Source organism: Vidua chalybeata, chromosome 5 (genome assembly GCF_026979565.1).
Source record: "Vidua chalybeata isolate OUT-0048 chromosome 5, bVidCha1 merged haplotype, whole genome shotgun sequence".
Classification (NCBI taxonomy): Eukaryota; Metazoa; Chordata; class Aves; order Passeriformes; family Viduidae; genus Vidua; species Vidua chalybeata.
Genome location: NC_071534.1, coordinates 39,753,944 through 39,780,718, shown reverse-complemented (window position 1 = coordinate 39,780,718; position 26,775 = coordinate 39,753,944). Strand labels below are relative to the sequence as shown.

The 26,775-nt window shown below is 39.8% G+C and overlaps 1 protein-coding gene across 3 annotated transcripts in view; it reads left to right on the top strand.

Annotated features, from left to right (window-relative positions):
- The window catches only part of TBC1D30 (TBC1 domain family member 30), a 52,833-nt gene that overhangs the window by 7,213 nt on the left and 18,845 nt on the right, over window positions 1-26,775 (top strand). For 2 of the 3 annotated variants that reach the window (XM_053943790.1, XM_053943789.1), the window contains exons 3-6: window positions 21,264-21,325; window positions 21,751-21,816; window positions 24,855-24,980; window positions 25,870-26,055. In XM_053943790.1, the coding sequence (XP_053799765.1) occupies window positions 21,264-21,325; window positions 21,751-21,816; window positions 24,855-24,980; window positions 25,870-26,055 (440 nt within the window). Of the gene's footprint in view, window positions 1-15,483; window positions 15,724-21,263; window positions 21,326-21,750; window positions 21,817-24,854; window positions 24,981-25,869; window positions 26,056-26,775 lie in introns of those variants that run through there. The other variant, XM_053943791.1, reaches the window with a different exon arrangement.

The following is a 26,775-nucleotide window of genomic DNA, read 5'->3' as shown; positions in this document are numbered from 1 at the left end:
CTGTGCTGGTTTGCCAAGAGGGAGGTAATGGAGCAGTTAGAAAAGGAGAGAAGCTGTATTTAGTGATGCTGGAGCTTGGCTCAGTGGGGATGGTAGCTGTGTGGTCTGTCAGCTGCACTGGGCAGCAGTTCTTTTGATCTGGATGGTGAAGTTCACCTGCTGGTCCCTTGGGATGGGCATGCACAAGGCAAAATGGCTTTAGATCTAAGTTTGATCTTAACTGACTTGTTCACTGTTAGCCAGAATTATTTATAAATTGTGTAACTTTGGAAAATATTACTGAAGAGCCATTCAAAAGAGCCACCTATAGCAATGAATATAATATTAAATGCAATTTGTCTAGCATACTTCATTCAGCTTCAGCCAGCAAAGATTCTGGAAAATCTGAAAGCTTATTCAATTGCAATTGGAGCCTGGGCTGAGAAGGATTACTTTTCTTTTAACATTAGGCTTGGAGGAGAAGGACTGCAAACCTCCTGCAGCCTTCATTGCTGTGCATCAGGGCACTAAGATATGTTTCAATAAGTAGGTGTGTCATGTTTAGTATTTGCTAATATAAATTAGATTGTGTATTTTGAGTATATTAGGTAGACTAGGGGAGAGTTTGAGAGTTGTCAAACACAGTAACAGCTCTGTGGAATGCAGACTGACAGCTAATCACTAACAGAATAATCCCAAGGAGTTTTTAGGCAATGAATTTCATGGTTACTTTCTTCTGATGAGAATATCATCTTGGAACTGGTCTTTGAGCAGCACAGCTGGGATGCTGGGACTTGGGGAGTATTTTAACAGAGCAGCACATCAGTAAAGTTCTGGTATAGTACTGTGTCCCATCCTTCTCATAGGATATTCTTCCGGAGAACTAGCAATGTAGTACCCAGATTTAAAGTGTAATTGTGCTGCTAATGGGATGTGAACACAGAGTGTGATTTTGCAAATAATGAATTTTGATGTCTTGACAAGCAGTAGCATTGGTAAGCCCTATGGGGAGAAACCACCCCACGGCACTGTCTCCAGACACCTCTACAGGATGATCTGTGCTAGCCCCAGAATGCTGACTGGTGTGTGAGTCAACAGAAGCCCTTGCCAGGCTAATTAAAAATACTTAAACTGACTGTAAAAACAAAGCTGTAATATAAATTCTAAACTGGCAAACTGTGCAGTCAGTTGCCTTACAAACCTGGCAAATTGTGTGATTGTGCAGATTTGATATCTCTCAGAGGCCACTTGAGGCTAATTTCAGTTTCTTAACTCCTAAGGTGAAGTAATGTTTCTTTACTTTTCTGGTGTTGAAAAGATAATTTTTTTCTTTCATTTTTCCTTGAAAGAAAGAGGCTGGATTTGCTGTCTAATTTGGTCATATATCAACTGAGAATTCTTGTGGTCTGTGTCACTGCAGAATATCAGATTCAAAATGTGGCAAGAACTAAGTGCTTGGAGTGTTACAGAACACGGAATCCTCACTTATGAGGGAAATTCTACTTTAAGGATACAGAAACTAAAATATCTTGTTCCAGCATGAAATAAAACACCCACTCACAAGAGTCAATTGCTTATGAAGCAAAATTCTGAAAGTTTGCATTTCAAACTAAAATGCTTTGTTCAGATGCCTTTTTCATTTCATATTATGTAATGAGCTATTTTCAAGTAAGATTATAAGTTGTTTAATCCTAAAAAGAGTCAAAATCATGCTTTTAGCATTTGGAAATCTATTTTCATCAAAGATGACATTTTGCTGTGAAGGACTTTGCTTTCCACAAACTGATATTTTATGTTAGACCTTTCCATTAAAGTGGTTTTAACCAACTGTATTACAGAGATCCTCCTGGGAACATTCAGCAAGCAATCTCTGCAGCTCGCTCCCTGGCTGCTTAGCACTGGGATTGCCAGGCTGGTTAGGGAGCTGAGGAGCCCACATGCATTCCTAAGCCATATGTTTTCCTTCTGAGTCTGTAGGGTAATGAATCCTTACTTCCTTACTTATATGAATCCTTTCTTTTCTGTGTCAGATACTTTCCTAACTACTTTGTCCCTAACTCTCACCACTGAAGTGTTTTATGTCTACCAAAAGGACCTCCCAGCTTCCTCAGAACAAATACCATCTCATAATTGGCTAAAATTTGAGCAATTCTTGAAAATGGCTTTTATCATGGGCTTCTTCAGCTACATTCTTCAGGATTTAACTAAGCAAACTCTCTTGGTGGCTGCTTTGACTAGTATCAGGAGACAGAGGTAGGATTGCCTTTGTTAAAAGCCCTGTGAGTCTGTTTCAAGTGTCTCTGGGCTGTGCTCGGTATCAGCACAGGGGAAAAGACTACACCTGACTGGCACTTTTTTCTTTTAAGTGTCATTCTACTGCTACTGTTGTTAGGGAATTGGCTGCATTCTCTGCTGCTGGTAAATTCCTGGGTACAGTGTGGAGCCTGCTAAGAGATTATTATGTCCTTGAGGAAGGTATTGCCTTCTGGCTCACTGCTGCCAGTCATTTTCGAGTTCAGCCAGCTTCTGTGTCTGGAGGTGTGAGATTTTCCTTAGAAAGGGAGACACCAGGGGTTCAGAGCTAGGTGGAAGCTGAGCAAAATGAGCAGCTGACCTCAGCCTCTGAGAAGAGAAAGCCTTCAGTTGCCTGTTCACTTCTGCCTGTTGAGCAAACTTGGCCCCAAATGTGCTTCACACAGAAACAGGTGGCTGCTCTGAGACATACCCTTCACCCACAGAGTGTGGTGAGACCTGGGAGACCCTGGTCTACCAGCTGTGGTGTCCCACTTCTGTATAAGCTATGGGCCCTGTGAAATGAATAGCCACACTCCTGCAGCCTTCCATCTCATCCCACTTTGAATGCTTGCCCTGGGAGATGGCAGACATCTGGGGTGAAGGTGTAGTGGGGCTAAATTGGCCTGTCTGAAGTGTGTTGTGTAGGTGTGTCCTGTAGTTGGCCTCAGACTCTACACCCTGCAGTGGCCACCTGAGGTGGTGAGAGAATCAGCCACTGATTAACTACAAATTGTTCTCTTTCTTTCCTCCCTCCCGTTCTCCCTTCCTCCCTAATAAATGTTTAGCAGTATTTTTTTAATCATATAGAAACTTGATGGGATAGTAACAGCTGGATGGGGTTACAACATAGAAAAATATTTTGCAGAATAAATATTTCATTGTATATCATGGAACTGAACAGTAAATTCAGTAAATCATTCTGTAAGCAATAATCTGTCTGCTTAATCTAGGCCCAGTTCACAACAGAAAATGCAGATTGTTCAGTATAGGGATGTACAGATCACAGAGTCACAATCAAATTCTTGTCCTGCAGCATTTGGTGTAGGATGTTTTAACTATCCTTTGTCAATGTACTAGCAGCTGTGACAACAATGAAATTGGTTGAGTTAGTGCTACACCAGAGGTTGTGTTTATTTTGGGTATGCAAACTTGGAGGCTGACTGCTTAGCTGCTTCATAGTTTTCTGTATAACAGTAATCCTCTTCCTGTTGCAAAGTCACAGCTAACCTCACAGGATTAGCTTTGTAATGCATGTAGAATTTTGACTCCACTGAATTACACTTTTCATAACAGCTGTGCCATGAGAAGTTGATGTATTAGAGAGTGCTTGTTATATAAAATACTTCCTTAGTAATAGAAATAGGGATTAATGCAACAGATTATTGTGTGTGCAGCTTTTTGGATTACTTATCAAGCAATACTTGTAGTATTTCTATACTAATTTGCCTTTTCTATACTATACTAATTTGTAAAAAGCGGTTCTCAAACCAGTGATCTCTTATTTCTCTGATACTGCAGTGACTTTGTAAGGTGGGATTTGATTAGCTCAAATTGAGGAGGTGTGCTGGAGGAAGGATGCTGTTGTTTGGAGACAACGCAGTTAGAACAGCCTGTTCACTGTCTACAGTCCCTGTCAGTCAGTCATGACAGTAGAAATAACTGGCAGGCACTGCTCTTCCCTCTGTTTTTTTGCAGCTATTCAGATGGATACCTGTGACATTCACATTATCTGGACAGAAAGACATAATTCTGTCTCTCAGGAGAAGCACAGAGAGAAGAAAACAATCTTTATCCCTGCTCCTTTGTTTTCCCTGTGAAATTTGGTATGGAGATTGTTTACCTGAAGTGATTGCTTGATTGGATTCTGGTGAAGGTTGTTTGGATTCATGGACCAATTGAATCCAACTGTGTCAGACTCTCAAGCAGAGAGAGTCAGGAGTTTGTTTAATAGTTAGGTAAGTAAGAAGTAAGTATGTAGAATAGTATAGTATCTCTTTAAGTAGTATATTAATGTAATATAGTGTAGTTTTAATAAAGCTATCCTTCAGCCTTCTGATCTGGAGCCAGTCATCACAATTTCTTTCCAACATCTGAGGATCGCTGCATTTTTACTATAGATACCTGATCAACAGTAAAGTTTTGTTAGTCCAATAGTTCCCTGAAAAACTGGAAAAGTTTTATTTAGTCACCCAGGGATTATTGTGATTAAATGAGATGAAGTGCCGATTTCCACATAGGTTCAGGAAGAGTGTGGAACAGCTCATCCTGCTGCAGCCCAGAAGCTGCATGTCTGCCCTGGGGCAGGGTAAGTGTTGGCCATGGGGGCAGGAGTGGGGTGCAGGGCTCAGCTGAGCAAAGGGCTCAGCCTGCATGCCTGTGTGCTAAAGTGTTTGTGTACTTTGCTGCAAGGCATTATCAGCATCCAGGCTATAACCTAGGAGTTCATTGCACCAACTGGCAATTTGCAAGGAAGCTGGCTCCACAACCAGTGGTGCCGAAGGCCACATGGGAAGCAGTGATATGTGAGAAATGCTCCTGAGTACATTCATATTTCACAAATCTTTACAGTTCTGAACTGATGGTAGATCTGCTCCAATACCTGCAGGTAGTGACAGCATCTGTGGCAAATGGACAATCAAGATTTAAGGGTTTGTGTGTATAAGCTCACAGCAGGGGTGGCTGTGTGAGCTGCATAACTGTAATATCATATAATTTCAGTCTCTTATCTTTTTCTGACAAGCTTTTGGATGTGGAAGCAGCCTGAAAGAAAAAGTTATTTTAGATTGTATGCCTAGTCTTTCACACTTGTCTAACTGGGCACTGCTTTTCTTTTATTCTCCTGGGGGTTACAGTTCTGTACAAGAAACAATGCTGTTCTTTTCCCTACTGAAATGCTCTTTTCTTAAAAAAAAAAAAAAAAAAAAAAAAAAAAAAAAAAAAAAAACCCCAAAAAAAACCACAACCAAAAAACCAAGCCCAAACATTGTGTACTTATAGGAGGGTTAATGGGGCTTCAGTGAAAATACCCAACAGAGTCTATTGCCGTTAAGTAACACAGATGCATTTTATCTCCAAGTGGTACATGCTAAATATTCTTTGGTCGCATTAGCCTTTGAAGAAAAGATTTCCTGGATACTGAAGATCAAATGGAGGATAACAGCTGCTTGGGATAATTAGTGCTAGGAATAGACTGATTTATGGAGCATCAGGCAGTGCCAGCAGCTATGTTTCTGCAGCTTTGAGATAGCTTGGTGTTTAAAAACAAGATGCTAGAAGAGTGGGCTATGGAACTTAGTCTGTTTGGATCAATAGTCCTGCTTATAATTCTGCACTGGAGCAGCTCTGAAGGAAGAGTTAAATGTGAATCTCAGATTTTTAAAATGTTTTTCTCCTTGAAGCTGTTAATAACCTGAATCTGATTTACTGAGCAGTAAATGAGTGCTCCTCACATACCCTTGAAATTTGCCAGAGAAGTCAAGTCTATGTTCCATCTCTACATTAGATCGTCTTACTTACAAGCCTATCATTTATCTTTTTCTTAGTAAAATTTGGAACATTCTTGCTATGTTTTGTCAGCAGTGAAACAGCTTCTAAATTTAGTTCCCTATAAATTATTGGTAACTTCCTAAAAATCACAAAACCTGGTTCTGATCAACATGTTTTCCTTGCCATCCATGCAATACATATGGCCAAATACAGACCATGAACAGTTTTTGGTTCTTGGGCTGGATTAGGCATCATTAATAGATAACATTTTTTGTGTGTGTGTTTGTGTGGTTTTCGTTGTTTGTTTGGGTTTTGGGGGTTTTTCCCAACATGTTATTGCTAATTTGTAGTCTTATCCAATGCTCATGGACAGAAATAGCTATTGGACCTTAGATCCTGAAGGAAAAATAATTATATAGTGAAACTAAAGGAAGTCAGAGTGGGGAGGTAATCAATGTACAGATATTTTTTTTTAAATGTATATTAATCTGAAGAGCTAAGTATTACTGATATTTATAGTAATATCTAGAGATGTCTAGAAGTTGGGTACCTATTGAGCTGGACAAACTAGATATCACTGGACAAATAGATGGTATGGGACTCTTCGCAAAACAAACTTAAAGAGACAAGACTACTTGAAGGCTGGTAGAAGAAGCACATGTTTAAAGAAATGATGTGAGTTGTCCTGAGCTATGCAGTAGTGATTGCTGTTAGCCAAAAACTCATGCTTGTGTGGTGGTGAACATGCTCAAAATCAATTTTAATGGCTCTAGGCTTCAGTACTAATTGAGCCTTTGATTAATCCTAAACACATCCAATTCAATAAACTTGCCCTGTAAGAGTAAGTTATGAAGTTTTGTCATTTAGCTGTTGAGTCTAGAATCTTTGAGTAGTAATTTTGTTGGAACTGATAACTCCTCTTCATCTCACAAACTTCATTAAAAAAACTCTGTGTCAAACTTGCTTAAATGAATAATGTGTGTATTTTTTTCAGAAAGTGGAGGTGGTGGTTCAAGGTTCTTTTGCTTTGCTACCTGCTTCTGTTTCCAACACTTGGAGAATATGCTCTGTGAAGCTACGGCCCACTTGGGAGATGAAGAGAATTAGATGGTCTGGAGGACTTGGGGTTGCAATAGCTTCACATACATGCAAAACTTTATGGAACTAGTAGCATCTACAAATGGGAACCAAGCCATACATGATCAAAAAACTGGAGTGGTTGTGTAGGCCTTGCTATTGACTGATCAAGGTTTGTGGTTCCAAGAGTTCTATGATGCTTATATGAACTTCTCCAGGAGTCAGCACCATTCCCCTCCCCAGCTCCAGAAAGGGTCATTTTCTGTTCCTGTGAAGGCCATGTGTACTGGGAGAGAGGATCTGTGCTGGAAGCTGGACTCTTATCCTTGGGCAGTGCAGGACAGACTGGCTCTTTGCTACATGTCTAATGAAAGCCTTCCATGGGCTGAACCTGTCTTTGCTGCATGTCCTTAGCATTACTGCAAAGAAGTATGAGTCACTGTATAAAAACTTTTATGTATAAATGTGGTCCGTTTCCATAATAATTCCTGGCCCAAAGCAAAGATATTTTGCCATTATTAATTTTTTTTTTTTACTTTGGCAATTAATTTTTAATCTAAAATCCTTCCAAGTGTTCTATTTGTGGATAAATCTAGTCTTGGGGATATAGGATCATTTTGCTTTTTTTCTTTATGCTGGGCAGATAAAAAATCCTGCTGTTTCTGAAATAGCAGTTCAGATCAATGAAGCTGGTGATTCACACTGTAAAATTCAGTTTGTATGCTAGGTGCTAAGTAAATAATCAGATTCTAATAAAGGAAGAGAAGTTCAGTTTTAGATCTGGAACCTGCTATGACCTCCATTTTTCTGCAATATTATCTAAATCATAACTACAAATCATACCTGTCAGAATTCTTTTTTTCATGTCTTGCATTAGTTTTTCTGCTGAGTTAGTGACTTATTTTTTTAAACTACCATGTAGCATTTAAGCAGGATTCTGGAGTGTGAGTACTGGCCAAGATACGCATTTACTTCATATTCTTTAGCAAGGTTAGGAAACATTTCTTAACTTTTATGATCATACTTTTCAGCAATTTTTTTTTTATTGCATAGGCATCTTCAACAATTTTCCTTCTTAATATATGCCTTACCAAAATAATAATTTGAATTTCTTTTGTAGATACAAATAATTTCTTTGGCAAAAGAAGGTCATTTGCTCTCCGAAACCTCACTTCGATTCATTACTTTGTATTTCATTTAAAAGGTGTTCTCTCTATATTTTATCAACCATGTAAGCATTGCTATGACTTTTATTCCAGTTGTTAACTCTAGACTTTATGCTGCTGGTTACTGCAGCAGTTAAAATATATTGTTACTTTAACAGTGCTTGCATGACACATCTTTTAGCTTGTTCATGAGATACAGCTATCTACTACAGCTTTACTGCTGTAGTTGGCACGTGATTCTCCTCCTCCTTTTATTTTCTTCACCACTGTTCCTCAAGTGGCAATTACAACTTCAGAGTTTATTTATGCATTTGAACCAAGTTAAAATATATATATAATAAGAAGCCTAGATACTGTTGAATTACAGACACACAGCCAATTTTACAACATGGAGATATCTATCCACTTATCTATCATTTTTCTCTTATTAAGAGCTTGTTAGAAACGTGTGGAACATAGCATTTGGAAGCTTCTGCAAGCTTCTTTTTTTGTTGGGTGTACTTTCCTGCTTTTGGAAGACAACATATATATGAACAAAGAATTAAACATAAAGTGGACTTCAACATTAGATTAATCACCTGTTTCAGTGTTTGTACATATGTTTTCATGAATGCTAGTGTGTGTGCTTTTCTCATGGTCATTGTAGATCTAGTCTGTCTTGCTCTTGTTGCTTTCATATCCAAAACTCTTCACAACCTACTTTTTTCTCATCCTTATAATTTCTTACTTAGTATACAAGCTTGGCTCCTGCCTCCTACCTCCATCCCATATGTGTTTTAAAACAAGTATGTTTTCAATTTCCCCTCATGCTGACATTTTCTTCTAGATGTTTCACCATATTGAACATGTTGATGATTAAACCTAATCTCTTAGCACTCTCATTGACCTTATGTGTTCATGGTGTGTCCCTTGGAGCTCATCTCTGCCATGAAGGCCACAGAAACAACAGCAGCTCTTATATTAAGGATACTGTCCACGATGCTTTTCAATATCATCTGGCTGTCGACCTGTACTTCTCGGTCTGCTAATGTGTTTTATGTGTTTTCACTTTTTTTTTTTTTAATTTTTTTTTTTTTAAGCAGGCAGTCTGAGGTTTTGCTTTACTTGTGCAGTACCTGTAGCAACAGTGCTGGAGCCCAGAATTAGGATTTACAGGCACTGCAGTGAATACAGATAGCTTTAAGAGTATATTAGGCATTCTCAGTTGTGTAAGTTTGTTGTCCTCTATTACTGGCATAATAAGGTGAACTAACTGCTGTTTTGTGATTAAGCAAAATTAGTCTGAGCTCCTTTTTGTTTCCCACATAGGTAGTTCTGAGTTAAATCTCTGCCTTGTTCTTTCAGTGTAGCAATTGAACCATATGTTACAAGTTTCCACATCACATTACATTTTGTAATGTCAGTAAGGTTTTCAGTTTTTTTCTGAAATATTTGAGCTGCCTGTGATCTGTGCTGCATGATGTTTAAAAAACATGAGTCAGTTTCTACTTTTTTTGGAATTCTTTCAATTCTCTCCTTTTAAGCTCTGGGATTAGTCCATTCCCAATAATGGGCCTGCAGTGAAATAAGCCACCCTTTGTAGTCAGCCCATTGGCATTAGTTGTTGTCACTTGTGTGCTCAGGGTTGCTGAATTATCAGTAAATTTAAATTCTTCTATTCTCAAAACTAATTTGACTTAGGAACTCCAGACACTACAGAATACAAGCTTATTAATAGTGGTGAGAGATGGTGACATAGGAGAGTTAATAATTTGTGAAGTAAAGCATTTGAATATTAATATATTCAGTGTTAGTTTGATGTGATTATGTTGTAGACAGGTTTAAGAAAATCGTCTGGCTTACTGCTGAGGGGTTTTTTGAAGAACTCGGGGAAAACAGGAGCTTTTTGCTCTACTGGATCAAGTACAGATCTGGGAGATGGGTTTATGGAGATCTGCTGTTGCTGCCGGTAGCTCTGGTACTATACAGATGTTAAGTCTTTCTGCATGTCCCTCATTCATTTGCACAGTTATGTATCTACAAATGGAAAGAGGTTATGAGTAGGTTCAGGGGGATTACAGGCACATCTGTATGTCTGTTTTACCAACCTGCAATGCTTTTGAAGGCTTTCATGTGCTCATCTACATGATCCAATTGCATAAGCATCTTGTGTTGCTCTATGAACAACCAAGGGATTGAGGGACTGCAGTCAGCCTTACCTGCACTGATTCACCGCCTAGGAATGTGGTACCTCCCTAGATGGGAAACTGGTCATTGCAACTCCATGCCGTTGTGCCTGTAAACTGCTTTCACAATTGATTTGTGATGTATTATATTTTCAAGTGCTTTCATTAATGCTGAAAAACTCTGGCATACTTCTCAGGGTGTATCTGCCAAAAAATTTCAAGAAGCAATATGACTATGAACATTATTCAACTTGAAAGTACACTTACTAGATATAACTGTCCATCATTCCCAAAGAATACATTATAACCTATACTTGTGGGCAGGGGATGCTAGCTCTATTGAGGGGACTTTTTTCTCTGCTCTCATCAATCCTGTCCTAGTGTATGCAAGTGTGTAGTACAGAAGGGAGGAGTGGATAATGTGTGCAGGAGGAAAAGGGGAGAATTAGGTAAAAAAACCCCAAATCCTACAACTAAAGATCATAACAAAGAATCTTCAGCTGCAATCTCGTGGCTGAATCCTGATTGTGATGGCTGAAGGATCATGTAGTGTATATGCAGTTGTGAGCATCTTACATGTTACAGACTTGTAGATTAATTTCCTGTTGAAAGATATATACCATACTAAGCAGTACTATTGTAATGATTGTCTCTAAATTACTCCTCAATAGATATGGCTAAACAACATGCAAGCAATATTCTTTTTCAGATCTCTTACCTATAAACAAGAGAATTCCCCAGCTCCTCTGTCATAAGCTTACCAAGAGGAAGTGTGCTGTTTTAGGGCTTCCTTAAAAAGAAGGCTGTATTAAAGTGTAATTACCATGCTGTCAGTTTTGGAAGGGGGAAATAAGTAATAAGGTTATGTGCCTGAAGTGTAAAGGAGGAGGAAACATTTGACTAGCTGCATGCTTCCATAGACTAAATCATATAAATTTTGTTCTCTGTTCCTGGAAATCATAGATGTTATTTCCTGTGCATTGTATAGTTTATATTTGTGCTGAACACCTTTGTAGACAAGGATTGGCTCTGCAGCTTTTGTCTGTGATATCTAATATAGGACACAGCGAGGTCTTGACCTCTTTTGTGATATTTGTGTACAAAGTCATACAAATGATGACTAATGCAATGAAAAGGTTTAAAATATTACAGCTGTGTTGATGAGACTGTGTGAACACACTGCACCATTTTCCTGAGCCCTGCTTTCAACAAGTGTGTAGAATTAACCTTCTCTAGGCACAAATACAGTAGCAAAATTTTGGTTTTGTATTTTTTCTGGATCCTTTGTGCAGTAAAGACAGCCCCAGATTATTTGTCTGGCAACAGAAACCAGCTTGATGGCAGAACTGAATCTGTTAGTCCATAATCACATTTCTCCTTCTGCATAACACAAATCTCTCCATAAGCTCCCTTGTTAGGTGCTCCTGCAACAGTGATGCAGATACACTAAACAGTGCCAAAGGCTCTGTGCTTGGTGGTCCACATGGTAGTTGCAGGTAGCTGGTGGATCACAGCATGCACTCCCTGCACTCTGAGGTAGCACATCCATACCAGGGGCCACTTGTGCCCCTGTGGTATCAAGGACCCAACAAGCCAGAGGCCTCTTTTCAAGCTGTCAGAGGTGGCTCCATCTTGTGCGCTGGAGGAGTGTGAAACTTCAGGTGGGTTGTTCTTGGTTTTATGCTTTTAGGATCAAGCAGAAGGAAGCAGGGCTGTTTTATCAGAGGGGATGTTTAATAATAGAATATGCATAGAACTGGGTAGGATAGGAATTTGGTGCTCTAGTGGTGGAGATGGTTTAATGGGCTAAATGTATTTAAAAAAGTTTTTCCTTCTGGGAGAATCTCAGACTGGCTTACCTTTTCTTGTTTCTAATGTGGACATATTTCATTCCATTTTTTTTCTCTTGTTTCCTGTCATTTGAAAGTGAAGTATTTTTTTCTTTTGATCCTCATGGTGAATTACAATACATGTCAAAATATATGTTGGTTTATTTGCTAACTTCTGTAGAGCTATTTGAAACCCTGTGGTAATATATTTTTTTGGCTCTTTAAAGTAGTATATTGAACTCCGGGGCTTAGCAGACAGTGACCCTATGATTTGGTCAATATAACAAGTTTTCCCTTGTGGTTGCAATTCATTTTTCCCCCTCATCCTATTGATATATATTTCTTTCTGATATTTGCTGTATCATCAGCTGCTGTAGTGCTGCTGTTTAAGTGTAATTTCCAAAATCCTCTTGGAAAATCATATTACAGTATTATCATACAATATATTTACTCTAATTTTTCATGGGCACATGTTATTTTAAGTATTTTTGCTTACACTGGTGTTTAGAATTGTGGCAAATAAGCTTTCTTCCCAGACTTTGACTGTTTTACTGGGATGTTGTGATGCAAATCAGAATTAAGAGAGGTCTCTACAATTTTCTGTGAAATAAAGGGGAGGATATAGAGTTCATGAAATACAGTGACCCAGCTGAAGATATCTTACCATTTTTAGACTTCTAATTACACTGGGTCTTCTTAGCACACATCAGAAGAGAAGTGGTGAATTGTGCCTTCTAGTAATCTTGGGCTTGGGCAGTTAAAGCTCCATGCAAACAAATATATTCTTTAAAAGTAGATTGCGCTGTGGCCCCATTTCTGCTGCCTGTCCTTCTGTTCCAGTCGCTGCCCCATCTATTTGTACTCATTGTCCCTTTCTGGCAGCCTGTGTTTTACCTCATTGTCCCAGTGCAGACACAAATGGGCTAAAGAATGGTCAGATTTAAGGTAAATGGAGTTGATCAAAACCTGGTGTTGATCTTGGGACTGACCGTCCTAAGTTTGATGGTAACAAAGGAACAAGAATACTCACAGTATTCTTAATTCTGGCCTTAAAATGGCATGTGTAGCAGATGGTGGTAAGATTGTAAAGAGGTACCAAATGAGGAGGTAAGGTTTTTCAGTAAGTGACTCTGTTGTGTCAGAGGGAATACATGAACTACAGAGGGAGGAAAAAAAGTGAAGTCTCAAGTTGATTATTACAAAATACTGGAGCTGAAATATCTTGCCTAGCCAAACGTTTTGATTTTTTTTTTTTCCCTCAAAATCCTTTCTGAATGTCATCTGTCTTGTCAGTAAATGCAGATGAGGGCTTGTGGACATGACCAGACTTCCATGCACTGGTGCATCAAACTAGATTCAGGATAGTCGACATGTCTTGCCACAGGCAGATTAGAGGCTTTGCCTGATCAGTGATTAAAATTCAATGCCATCCACTTTTCTAGAAGCTAGGTTCTAGCCCTGAAGACATGTATATGTATGCTTAATGGAAGGCTTATCCCTGCATCTAAAATCCATTAGTACTAATGATCCAGTGAGTCATCAAACCTATTAGTATGGCTTGGCTTCTTCAACTCCTGAAGTTCGATTTTTGGATTTTTTTCCTTCAGAATAACATTGTATTAATTGGATGGTATGTGGGAAAGCTCAGTAATGGTATGCTTGGAAGTATCTGTGTGCCCAGTCACAGTATGATTGTCCTGATTGTTTCCAGTTTTCTTGTAGAGGCAAGATGACAAGTAGGAGAAATAGCAATAATGGGGATACTGAATTCTCATTTTGAGAGCTGGTTATCTTCATCAGCTAAATATTGATGTCTTTCTTAGACCTAATTTCTAATTGTTTAAAAAATGGAGGTAATGCAGTTTAGTGCAATGACTGATTCTACTGTCTGGATAATGAGTAGTTTCTGAAACTTTGGTTATGGCTTCCAAGACTTTGGGCAACACCATGTGGTGTTGGATTAGTCAGTCTTGAAGTGATCCAAGAGTGATGAGGTGCTATTTGCAAAAGGTGCTCAACTAAGAGGAGAATAATATTACAGAGATAATACAGCTATTTCTGTATTTAAATGTTGCTGTTATAGTCCCATTGGTACAATCTGTACACCTAGGGAGACTGATTTCAAATTTGATGCTTTAACCACTAAATCATCATCTCCAGCTGGCACTGAAATAAAGTGATTTGCATCATCTACATCAGCAGGAAAGTGTCACCTTTGTTAAAAAAAGAACCACCGACACACAGACTTAATTATCTATTCAGAGTGCAAGCTAACAGCTCAAATGTAGTGACTTTTCTCCAAAACCCAAGCAGATATTTAAAGAGGCATGATCAAAATCATGCTTCTCTGAAAGCTTAACAGTGACTTCTAAAAATAGTTACAACTGATTTTTTTAAAAAGGCTTGATTCTGTGTTTTATATTGTGTGTCTTTTATATAATTAGCATTACTGCTTATCCATTGCCAGTTTTCTCTCTTCATAATTTGACTGAGGAACAACTTTTTAATAAAGGAGCAAAATGTTTCAAAGCTACAGTTGTTGGCAGGTTGACTGAGACTTCTGGTACTTTGGCCTTTGAGCCTGACTAATGTGATGAGATAAATCTGCTCTCCTTCCACAAAAATGCTGAGTGGTGTAGGTTATAAAAGCTATCATTATTTCAAATGCTTTTCTTTCTTGTCAATCAAACCACTAGTTTGAGAATCTCTGAAACCCTTTTAAGATGCTTTTAAGCCAGATAGCACTGGAAAATGCATCTAATAAAGTGCTTCTTTTAACTCCTTAGTGCGTGGCATATTACTTGTAAGTGCAGTTGCAATGTAATTCATAGAAAAGGCTGTTATTTTAGCTGAGGATGTTTAGGGTCTCTTTGCTGGTGAGTGAAAAACAGAAACTGTGCAGCATGCTTGCTTATGCTGCTGCTGGGCTGTCACTGAGTAGGACCCCAGCCTGCCCTAGCACTGACACACTGTTAAACTCTTTGCTCTCCCCCTGCTCCATGGTCTGATAGCTCTAGTCGGACTCCTTCTCAGGACAGCTTTTTGAAAAAGGCAGCAGGACTATCTATATATGTCCAGCTGTGGGCCCCGGTACCACATGAGAAGACTCTTTGGTGGATATTTAGCTCGTTTCATTCTCGGAAGAAAAGTCAGTATTGCCGCCTGTTAGCGGCGTCAAGCGCGCCGTGTCCGCATTGCCCGTGTCGGGTGGTCTCCGTGCAGCCCGGGGGTTGTGCTGCTGTCCTGAAGCTCTTTGGCACAGCTGAGCCCCACCACTGACTGCCGCCGGGGCTCCCTTTATTTCTAACCAGAGCTGCTGCTCCCCTCGCCCGCTGCATTCCAGGTGGTGCTGGAGGAGGAGGAGGAGAGGCTGCTGGTTTATTCAGGCAGTGATGCTAGGATTGTGGGCGGGAACAGCTTTTTTTTTTTTTTTTTTTTCCCCTTTTTGTCTTTCTCTTCTCCTTGTCCTCCCTCTTCTCTCCGACACTCGGACTTCGCCGTCTGCAGTGCGGGTCCCCGCACGCCATGTCCCCCACCCCACCGCCCTAGGGTGAGCCCCGGGCACCATGCGGCAGGACAGGCTCACGGGCTCGCTGCGGCGCGGGGGGCGATGCCTGAAGCGACAGAGCTCGGGCGGCGGCGTGGGCACCATCCTCAGCAATGTGCTCAAGAAGCGCAGCTGCATCTCCCGGACCGCGCCGCGCCTGCTGTGCACCTTGGAGCCAGGTACCTGCGTCGGCCGGGCGAGGCGGCGGCTGCCGCCCCGTAAGCGGCTTAGCGGGGCGGAGGGAGCGGCAGGGGCCTCGGGGTCGGTTCGGAGAGGAGGAGACGGCCGGCGGGCGATGAGGGCTGCGGGTAGGCGCGGCGGGGCGAGGGGCAGCGCTCGGGGGGGGCCGCGGCCCGAGGCAGATGCGCCTCTCCGGCCGCCGCTGCGGCAGCCCCGGCGCGGCCCGGCCGGCGTGGGGCGCCGCGGTCGCGGCCTGGGGCCGGCGGCGTGTCCGGAGCCTGGGGCTCCCGCCCGGGCTGGGCCAGCCTGGAGCGGGTAGCGAGGCCTGCGAGGTGGCCCCGGGCTGGGGAGCGGCCGAGGCACCGCGGCGGGTGCGAGGCTGCCCCGGCGGGAGGCCGGGGGCGGCCGGGGCCCGGCGGGGAGGCAGCGCGCTGCCCCTGCCTCGGGAGACTCCTGCTCGTGTCCCACCCGGCCCGCGGATCCTGGCTCCGCTCTCCAGATCTCCTGGTCCATTCCTTGCTCCTCCCGCACGGCGTCGCCTCCTCGCAGCGCTTTTGTGTCGTCTGTCCCTAGTGCCTCTCTCTCCGTCTCCTCTCCCCCGGGCTCGGCGACGCAGCTTTCTGCCAGTCCCTGCCCGAAGTCTTCTCGTAGCCTCCCCAGACCTTTCCTGATAAACCTGCTACCTCTTGACCTGCCGGAGACCCCTCCTCCCGCCCAGCCTTTGTCTGTGGTAGGGTGTTGTCTAAATTTGCAACCATGCCTATTCCAAGGGGAAAGCATCGGCTCTGCAGCTATGTTTTCTAGATCCTGATTCAGTATCAAAATCTTTTAAGAACTGGGTGGTCAGCAAACGACGTGTGTTTACTCCAGGGAAGGGGCTCTCAACAGAAGGACGGATGGGTGATCATGGCTGAATGCTAGATTCTAGTTGCCTGCCATCAAAATTTGGGATTTAAAAAAAAAATGAAATATCAATAAATTTAGATTCAATTTACTATGTTAGAACTGTTACTTGTAGCTAAAACGTTGTTGATCTGTTGCCTAATTTTAGGCATTTACAAAGCATGCAAGCCAGAGATCCACTGAAACATAGGACAATACATGGAAATAAATAAAGATCAGTTTCTCATTGTATTAGCTGTGTGTGCATCAAGCCCACAATGCTCACTGTGTTTGAGATGACTTTCAGAAGCTATTATTAATGAGATCTTGGATACATTTTGGTAGATTTATGGAGTTGCTGTTTTCAAGGAGATTTCCTGACTTGTAATTCTCAAAGACCCAGTTTGCTATTATCCCGGGTAATGACATTATCTGGATAATGACATTCATGTATTTACACTCACACAAAGACCAGGGGATGTGATTGGGGTGTAACTATGAATGCCACAGTCCTAAAAATCCCACTGGTTTGGGGTTTCCATGTTGTTCATATGTAGGTAAAGACAATAACTCTGCTCAGGATACATGTTTTCACAGAGTGGTGGAATTGGGACAGCTAGTGAACCCTGTAAAAATATGCTGGATGAAACATTCTTCAGATTTACTTAGTGTCTCTATTAGCTGTCTGTATTGTGAAGTTGTATTGTGAAGTTTTTCTAGACTGGAGATTTTAGATGTGCTTTGATTCGTCCCAGTGAGCTCTGGCTCCTGATAGAAGTGGTTTCATACAGAATTACTCAGAATGTTACTTTTAGAGATAAATTGCAAGGCTAAGAATATTCCTGGAACAACATGCAGCATAAGGTAATAGTTTACATTGACACTTTCCTCAACTATGGGCTCCTGCTGCACACAAATCTGCTTTAGGCCATTTTCCTTGTTTATTTTTGATAAAATATTTATTTGCATTCTGTGGGAGAGGTTTCAACAGCTGTGAAGTACAGCTGTGAACTTATAGTGCTACTTCACAAGTTTAAAGCTACATCTTTATAGCTCACAAACATGCATCAAAACACATCATATTCCTACACTTCCTTCTGGTTTGGTATTTCTGAAAAAATCCCAGATGTTGCCCTATCCTTTTGTTTGTTGAGGGTGGACTGGGAATTTGATTCCGTCACTCAGGTACTTGGCTGACAGTATTTTTATCCCATCTTGTGGATCTTTGTGTGGCTCTATGCTACATGTTGGTTATGCAGTGGAAGACTGCTAGGGTTTGGGAATCCTAGGGGTATAATCTTCCCTCTTACAGCCTTTTCTTGTCAGGAGTTATTCTGTGTTTTACACAGGAAAGCTTACAGGACTGTGGTTTGGGGGGCGGGTATATCTTCCTCTTTTTAAATTCTTTGATTTTTTTGTATAACTTTTCTGCAGTGGTTTCTGGTGACAGGCTTAGAAGGGCATTGAACAGAGCTGATTTGGCATTCCCCTACCTTTCAGAAATTTGTTGTCAAGCATGTACCTGTGTGTGTCCTGTATTCATGGAGCTAATAATTCCAGAATGTTCCCAGCATACTCCTGCTGTTATAAGTTAATATGCTTCTCAGATGTGAAGAATCAGTTGAAAGTGTATGGAGGTGATCTTTAATATGTCAAATGAGCTGTAGCCTGGCTGATTTGATTTGAAAGGGCTGAATTGTACTGACAGCACTTAAAGTAGGAACTATTGCTCTATGTGTAGTGCATCTATGCCATCTTCCCTGCTGAGGAGCTGGGAAGAAAAGTTATCTTAAGGCCTGAAGGTTTTGGGTTTTTTTTGCAAAAAGCATGTGTTTATGTAATGGAGGGGAATGTGACCCAAAGATGGAGGATTGTTAGGAAAATACAGTGAAAACAGGTGCAGACATGCAGTCGGGTTGTATGGGTGTGGGGTACTGAGGGGAGAAGAAAATATTGGGAATCTAAGTTAGTTTATGGAGAGAAGACAACTGAATAAAAAAAGGGAATGATGGAGAAAGGAAGGAGTAGGAAACCAAGAGAGGTTGAGTGAGGGATAGGCATTAGGTTCCTTGAAGCTCTAAAACTCAGGGACAAATTCCTTAAGCAGAGTGCAGAAACTGCATGTAGCAAGATGATTCTTGTGCCAGAAATAAGTAATGGGCAATGAGATGCTGCTCCCAATTTGCTGGTTACCTTCCTTACTCTCTCTGTGTGGTTGCAGCTTTTTTTTACATGCTTACTTGCTTTATTTTTTATTAACCAATGCTGTAATTTTTTTCGTGTTAGGAAATATAAATTATTGAAAATGGATGGGAATGAAGAACAATTTGTATATCCTCTGGGGTTCATTCCCCATGGTTCTTCCCCTCCCACAAAACTGTCACATAATTTGATTTGGAAAGTACTTCTAATGGAGAACAAATAAAGGGACACAGATTCCATGGCTTTTACAAGAGGCTGCCATGCATGGCCTGACCAAGCAGTTCCTCACCATGCTGAAGAGAGTGTGCTGTGTAGTCTGGTGTTACCATGTGATTTGATTCTCATTTACGGTGATTTTCACACCTGTCTTAATTGTTTGTTGTGATTTAATTAACTTTTGTAGATGGATGATCTCGTTTCAGTCTCATTTAGTCAAGGGTCTCATTTGAAGAGTCTCATTTCAGTCTCAGGAGGGACATGTACCTTGACTGTAGTGTGAGCTCCCTGGTCATGATGTTCATGTAACTATAGATAGATTTTTCCTTGTTCTGAGATTTTATCTTGCTGTACTTGATCTTTTGAAGACATGGAAGTATCTGCTTGTGTCTTTCTTAGGAAGATTCTAAAACAGAGAGAAAAGTTGTTACTGTGATCTTTTAAGTCTTAGAAAACGGGTGCTGGGTTGGAAATGAATACATGGTTATTTTGGAAGGCTATCGGTTCTTTGCTACAAAGTAGTGTTAGGTAATGTGTCAGCATCTGTTACTTTATCAAAAGGAGTTCTCGGTCATGATGTATTTTTGTATATATTAGGGTTTTACAGTACTTACTTTTTTTTTGCTTGAGAATGAAGTTCACATTTTCCAATTTCAGCAAATGTGATACAATTTAATCTTATGTTGCTGCCATTGTTACATTGCTTTGAATTATTGTGAAATGATTTATCTATTAGGAGCCCCTGCCGAGTGCCATTGCTCCATGGGAAGGAATACTAATAAATAGTTACTTCCAGGAATAGCTATTAATCCCTCAATGTTTTTTCAAGATGTATCTATTATGGTTTGAAATCTTTATTTTTCTAGGTCTGACAAGCATGTCTGTCAGATCTGAAGCAGGGAAACAAAAGCGCTAATCCCCAGGTCTCAGTGATGCAATTCTAAAACACAAAAATTCTAAACAGTGCTGGAGTTTGTGTGATTTTTTTTTTCTTTGTATCTATTCACTCATCCCCAACAAAGAAAAAAAAAAGCCATGGAGAAAAATATTTTGTCTTTAGATATATAATTATCAGGTAGTAAGGCTTTAAAATTACTTACCACCACTCAGTATGCAAATGCTCAAAGGCATTTTATATTCCATAAATAGCAAATGCCACTACAGTTCGGTTTTCTGTCACACTTGTAGGTTTAGATCTCCAAAGAATTGGGTATTACTGGTGAGTTGATTAGCGTGGGTATTGCATACTTAAAACCTTGCAGGACTATAATCTGTTTGGGTTTTCTCTGTGTGTGTGTGTATATATGTGTGTATGTATATATATATTCTATATTAAAAATGTTTGGCTTCATATTCTGGAAAGGTGAGAAGCTATGTGTAGCATAATTGTAAATGTGGAACAATAGCATTGTATTAAATTATGGAGGGAAAATAAAAGAGGGCTTCATGCTTTGTGCCAGCTGATGGGAGGTAGAGGATGTGATCTGATGCTGTGTTCAGCACCTGAGTTCTGGACAGCGGCATTTGAAGGACCAAGGGATTGTACAGTCAAACTGTGGGATGAAAAAAAAATCAAACATTTTACTGTTGATCATGTTCTGGCATACTTCAGTGCCATGTTGGGATCCACTTGAGATTCTGGTATTTTATGTAATATTGTATGAACAATTACTAGGCCTGATTCATAACAAGTAATATAGTTTACTCATATGGCCAAAATAAAATCTAAGCTTAAATCACAGTGCTGACCAAATGTGCATTATGGTCTGAGGAATTTGAAAAAAAAATACTCTGAACAGTAAAATAATTTTAGCTCACCAAACTTATAAATTAGTTTTGACTGACTTAATGTCCGGAAGCTGGCATAGATGAAAAGAAACTGTCTGTGCACATGTATTTTTCTGTGGATGCATATGACAGTTTGCAGTGTACTAGTAAAGTTTGTAGAACAGTGAACTATATGAATATTAGTGAAATGAGTTTTGCCAAACGACATAATTAAAGAGCATGTTACTGCATTTTAAAAACATTTTGTCCATGTACTTCTTAACCTGTTCCTTGAATCCACTGTGAAGTCAAAATTCACTGAAACAGGTTGAAATGTAGTTGTTAAAACAGGAAGGTAAAATTTTGTGCTCTTGTTTCAGCTGTGGGATTTTAGTGTTTGGGGTTTTTTGGCTTCTTTTTGTCTTCTGAGCTAAATAAAATAATGACTTTTTTTTTTTCCCTTTCTTTCTAGGGGTTGATACAAAATTGAAATTCACTCTTGAGCCATCTTTAGGTCAAAATGGTTTTCAGCAGGTAATTTGATTTATCTTTTTTTCCTGAATTTGTGAAGGATTCTCTGGGTTCTCTGCAGTCAAGGACTCTGGGTTCTCTGCAGTCAAGGTGCTTGCCCGAGTTCAGAAGTGCATTTGTCATCACAATATCAACATATTATTTGCAATTGCATCAAGAGCTGTTTCATTCATATTTAGAGAATGGAATAGGCTTTCATTGTTTACTCAGATATTTCCTAAATCCTTGTGTCCTAGAATATTGCACTTTAGTCAAATCGTCAAGTAATTAATCTGTATCTTCCCTGTGAGTGGATTAAGCACTTAAACTCTGACATGTGTGCAGTAAAATGAAATGAATGTGCATGTCTACAAGGTAGTAAATGTTGCTATACTGTAGCATTAAACTAATGATGGATATTTTACATTTTTGGATGCTTTTGCTTTTAGTGGCATGATGCGCTCAAAGCGGTGGCCAGACTGCCGACAGGCATCCCAAAGGAATGGAGGAGAAAGGTAGGTAGACCTCTATGCCTTGTGGGCCATGTTGCCTGTAGGTTTCTCAGGAGAGGTGAATGACATCAATAATATCTATCAATATTATCAGTTAGTGGGTTTTATAACAAATATTTGGACCTTTTAAGTTGTACTGGGGATTTTTCCTTGTTTACATTATTCAGTGACAACCTCACAGGGCAGATGGAAAGGCTGAGGAGACAGGTAAAGATGGTGTTTTCAATAGTTGGGTTTTTTCTGTTTGAGGCTTGGATAACTTATTCTGGTGCAGCTCATACTGTCAGTCTGAAGAAATTACACTGGCAAAATTACCCCCACAGCTGAAGATTACTGAAAGGAGAACATATCTGTAGTGTAGGCTGTCACACTTACGAAGGTGAAGTTGATAGATGCTTAATACTGACAAGAATGCTTATAGAAACAGTTGTTGGGGAAAAGGCAGATTACCAAAATTAGGGAAATTCAGAGTCAAGAGTGGTGTAGAATGGCAAGAGTGCAGCATTAATGGGAAATTGCACTGAGTTAGTGTTGTAGAAGAGAGTCCATTGGGGTTTTGCCAGACTTACTTTACTGCATTCTTCAAAGTTTGAAGTCCCCTAGTATAAAAAGAGGCATGTCTATTAATTTTTTCTTTAAAACTGAGTCACACAATCTCAGCTTTAAAAACACAGTTTTAATAAAAACATTAATTTTGAAGATTTATAAAATATATAGTTCCATATATAATAATAAATATTATTATATATTATATAAAATTATAATTATATAATTATAATGATAAATTATAATTATATATTATATAAATTATATATAAATAATATAGTTCCACATATTTCTGATGTATCAACTTAATTTCTTTTTCCTGTTTTTGCTGTCTTTCCAAACTGAACTGTACCTTTCTACAAATCAGAGGTGAAGGAAGAGAAGATTTCGTGGCATTGTTTTCCTCAACAGCAATGAATTTATTTTTAATCTACAACTTCAATTAATCATTATACCCATCTAACAGCCTTTTTTCTTTCCTGAAATATTCTTTTCCCACACTCCAGGAAGTGTCTCAGACATTTTTCTGTGGTACATGAGTGGCAGAGGTCACAGAATCTCAGAAGGGCTGAGTTTGGACGGAACCTCTGGAGGTCTTCTGGTCCAACACCTCTGCCCAAGCAGGGCCACCTACAGCTGGTTGCCAAGGACTATGTCCTGGTGACTTCTGAATATCTCCAAGGACGGAGATACCATAACCTCTCTGGGAAATCTGTGTCAGTGCTCAGTTGCCCTCGCAGTGAAAATGTGTTTCTTGATGTTTGAGGAGAAACTCCTGTGTTTCTGTTTGTGCCTATTCTCTCCAGTCCAGTCACTGGGCATGGATGAGATGAGCCTGGCTTCATCCTCCTTGCACCCTCCTTTCAGGTGTTTATACACACTGGTAGGATTCCCCCAAAGCTGCCTTCTCTTCATTCTGAATGGTCCTGTCTCTCTCAGCCTTCTTGCATAGCAGAGATACTTTGCAACTGGGTGTCCCCAGCATATATTTGTGCTTAGGATTGTTTCTCCCCAGAGGCAGGATTTTGCTCTTCTCCTAGTTGAACTTCATAAGGTTCTTGTCAGATCATTTTTCTGTCCTGTCACGGTGTCCTTGGGCTTATCAGCAATTCCTCCAAGTTCTGTGTAGTCAGCAGACTTGCGTATGCCCTGCCACATCATTCAGCTCAGATCTGTCTTTCCTTTTCACTCTGCCCACCTCTGTGTTTGCTCACATGTGACCACATGATGCTAACCAAAGAAGTAGTGGTAGGAAAAGTGATGTTGTCTTTTTACTGCCATTCCCTGGTTTCACAATGATTTTAAGGTAGATACCAAAATAGAGGAAGTATTTTGTGGTGGCAGGATGCTGGTTGCCTCCTTTGCTGTCAACAAAAGGAGCAGGTTGACATCTGCATTATTGTTGTGGCATGTGATATTTGGTTTATGGGGCTGGCAGAGATAAAGAATCCAGTCAAACAACATCAGTAGGATGTCAGCAGTGCTGAGGCTGTTGGGAGGCAGAACAGTGGCATTCCTCCACATGGGTGGCTTCACAAATATATGGGAAGGGACATTTAAATGCAGAAAACATGAGATTCTGGGAGCTATCCATAAATCCTTCATCATGCAGCTATCTCAGTGTTTAGATCTGTGGGAAGTGTCTAAATTGCTTTTCTCTCTTGCATGAATTAATGGCTGATATAAAACTTGACCAGTTTGCTTTCATGATTTCTTTCAGTTTCCTGAAAAAAAAAAGGTCCTTTGTTGTTACTTGTTGTCATTATATGATCTATCGTGCCTTTCATGGTTCAGGAAGTTTTCAAATCTTTAATAAAGGTTCAGCCTTTGTCTTGGATACACATGCATAAATCTGTTCTGGCAATTATTAGGCTTTAAAAGCAGTAAAAATGTTTGTTTCAGAACTCCCTGTAGCACCAACAGTTTAGGAAGCCCTCTAGTAAGAGTAAGCTGTTTTGATCCAAGTCATGCTTTCAGATCAATCCCAAATGGCAAATACTAGATGCTATTTGTTCTGCGAAGTCATCAGAAGAGACTTCTGATAAAGGGAAGCACCAGCACTGCTAGAGATCTTTTGGGAGTTTCCAGGAGACGTATCCATGGTTGAATTTGAGGAAAGCCAGCAGCAGTGTTATCCTTTTACAAAACTATTTTTTGGTTATGAGGCTAGAAAGTCTGAACTGACAGAGGGTCCTTGTCTTGTGTTTCCATTTTGGAGGGCCCCTGTGAATTCACTGACAGCTGACTTGCATCTTTGTAAGCAGTCCACAGATCTGGATGCTTAATGATGACCATTTCCTTCCTTTCTGTTTTAGGGAGCAAGATATTATTTTCATTGTGCAAAAATTGTTGTGGCTGAAATTCTCTTCTGCATATTTCAAGTCTAACAGCAGATCATGTATGGGTGAAGCTAACAATATTGTTCATCTAACAATATATATCAAAGCTTTATATTTTATCAGAGAAATAATTAATTTTGCCATATGTATTTCTAGGTTTGGTTGACCCTGGCTGATCAGTACTTACACAGTATAGCCATTGACTGGGACAAAACCATGCGTTTCACATTCAATGAAAGAAGTAATCCTGATGATGACTCTATGGGCATCCAGATAGTAAAGGTAGCCAGCTAATTTGTTGTTTCTTTTCTAATTTTTTTAATGAAAAGTTGACATTTGAATTTGGATTTATTTTTATCTCTGCAACTGCTTTGGCAAAAAAAGTATCTTAATTTCCTTTGGCCCGGCAAAGTGTTTTTTTTGGGCTGCTTTGTTCCTTTTGCACTAGTCTGGTTAGTGTTAGCTGGGAAAAAGATGCTATTTCTGGAGTTTATTCCTTTCATTTTTACTTTATTTTGATTTTGAAAAAGTGCTGGAGTTAATGAAGACAAAGGAACATAAGCGGGTTTTTTCCTTCTCTGTAAATAAACACAAATGTTTTCTGGGAGTTAAAGCATATTTTAAAATACAGCAAATGAGCATTTTTCAGTTGTGTTACAGGAGTGAAACACATTTGCCTATTTGTATTTCTCAGCTGATTAACGTTTAATATTTATAGCAGTCAGCGATTTTGTACATTTTACCTTTCACTTATAAATCACTTAAATTTCAAGGACACGGTTTCTGGCTTGTATGTTTGGAAAAGTCAGTTATCTACTAGTTGTTTTATACTTTGATAAAAACAGGTGCTCTTTTTTGTTCAATTAAGCAGCTGTAGTACCTTGCATGTTTGAAACCCAGAGATCTGTTAACATCTTCTGTGGCAATGCCTTATAAACACTTTTTAGGGGACTTGTTTACTTAAGAGCTTGCTGAAACTATTTCTTTTGGGTAAGGTGAAGGTTTAACAGACTAAAAAAGAAACGTTGTCATCAACTTTGGGAGGATGTACTGGGAGGGTGGAGGTGGAAGGAAAACTGGGACAGGCAAGAGAGCTGACGGGAGTTAGAAAATGCACATATTTTCTCTGCTTGTCTTGTCACTTTTATTTTTATTTCTTTTTCCTTTGAAGGACCTTCACCGAACTGGCTGCAGTTCTTACTGTGGCCAGGAGGCAGAGCAAGATCGAGTGGTATTAAAACGTGTTTTGCTGGCTTATGCCAGGTGGAATAAATCTGTTGGCTATTGTCAAGGATTTAACATACTAGCTGCACTTATTCTGGAAGTAATGGAGGGCAATGAAGGGGATGCCCTGAAAGTGAGTAAATTTTTTTTTTTTTTAGTGTCGAAGATTGCTTTTACTTAGTGAACTTCAGAGTAAACCAATGTGTGAATTTTGGAGACAGACTAAAAGAACACAACTCAAAAGAGTGAGCTGATTTATGTTGGTGAACTTTTTATTTTGTTATCCTGTCTGAGCTAAAATTAATATTCTGAATGTTATCACCATTAAGTTTTTTTTTTTAATTAAATGGGACCAGTGTTACTTACTACCAGATATCTTATCCCATAATCCCAAATCTGCTTGCAAACACTACAGGTAGCTGAAATATTAAAATTTCATTATCAGCATCTTATGTGGCAGCTCCATGTGAGGCAGTTGATAAATTGGCGACATTTCAAAGCAAATCCTAGGGAAACACTAAATATTCAAAATGAAAGTAAGTCACTTTAAAGCTAATGTCTGGACTACGTTAGTCTTACATTGTTTTGTTTTCTTAGATGGTTTTTATTGTAAATAAATAGAGCTTCATGAAATTTATAATATGTCAGAAAATGGAAATACAGTTTACTACAGGACATGGTTTAAGGTTTGGCAAGATCACGTGCAATTTCCTTAAATAAATTTGCTCATATGTGTGAGCTGGGGTCAAATTAATAAAAGATAGCTGTGACTCTTTAGATACTGAACTGTTTGTTTTGCCTTAGACAATGATTTAAATATGGTAAATATTTAAATTCACTCAGAGCTTCTAAA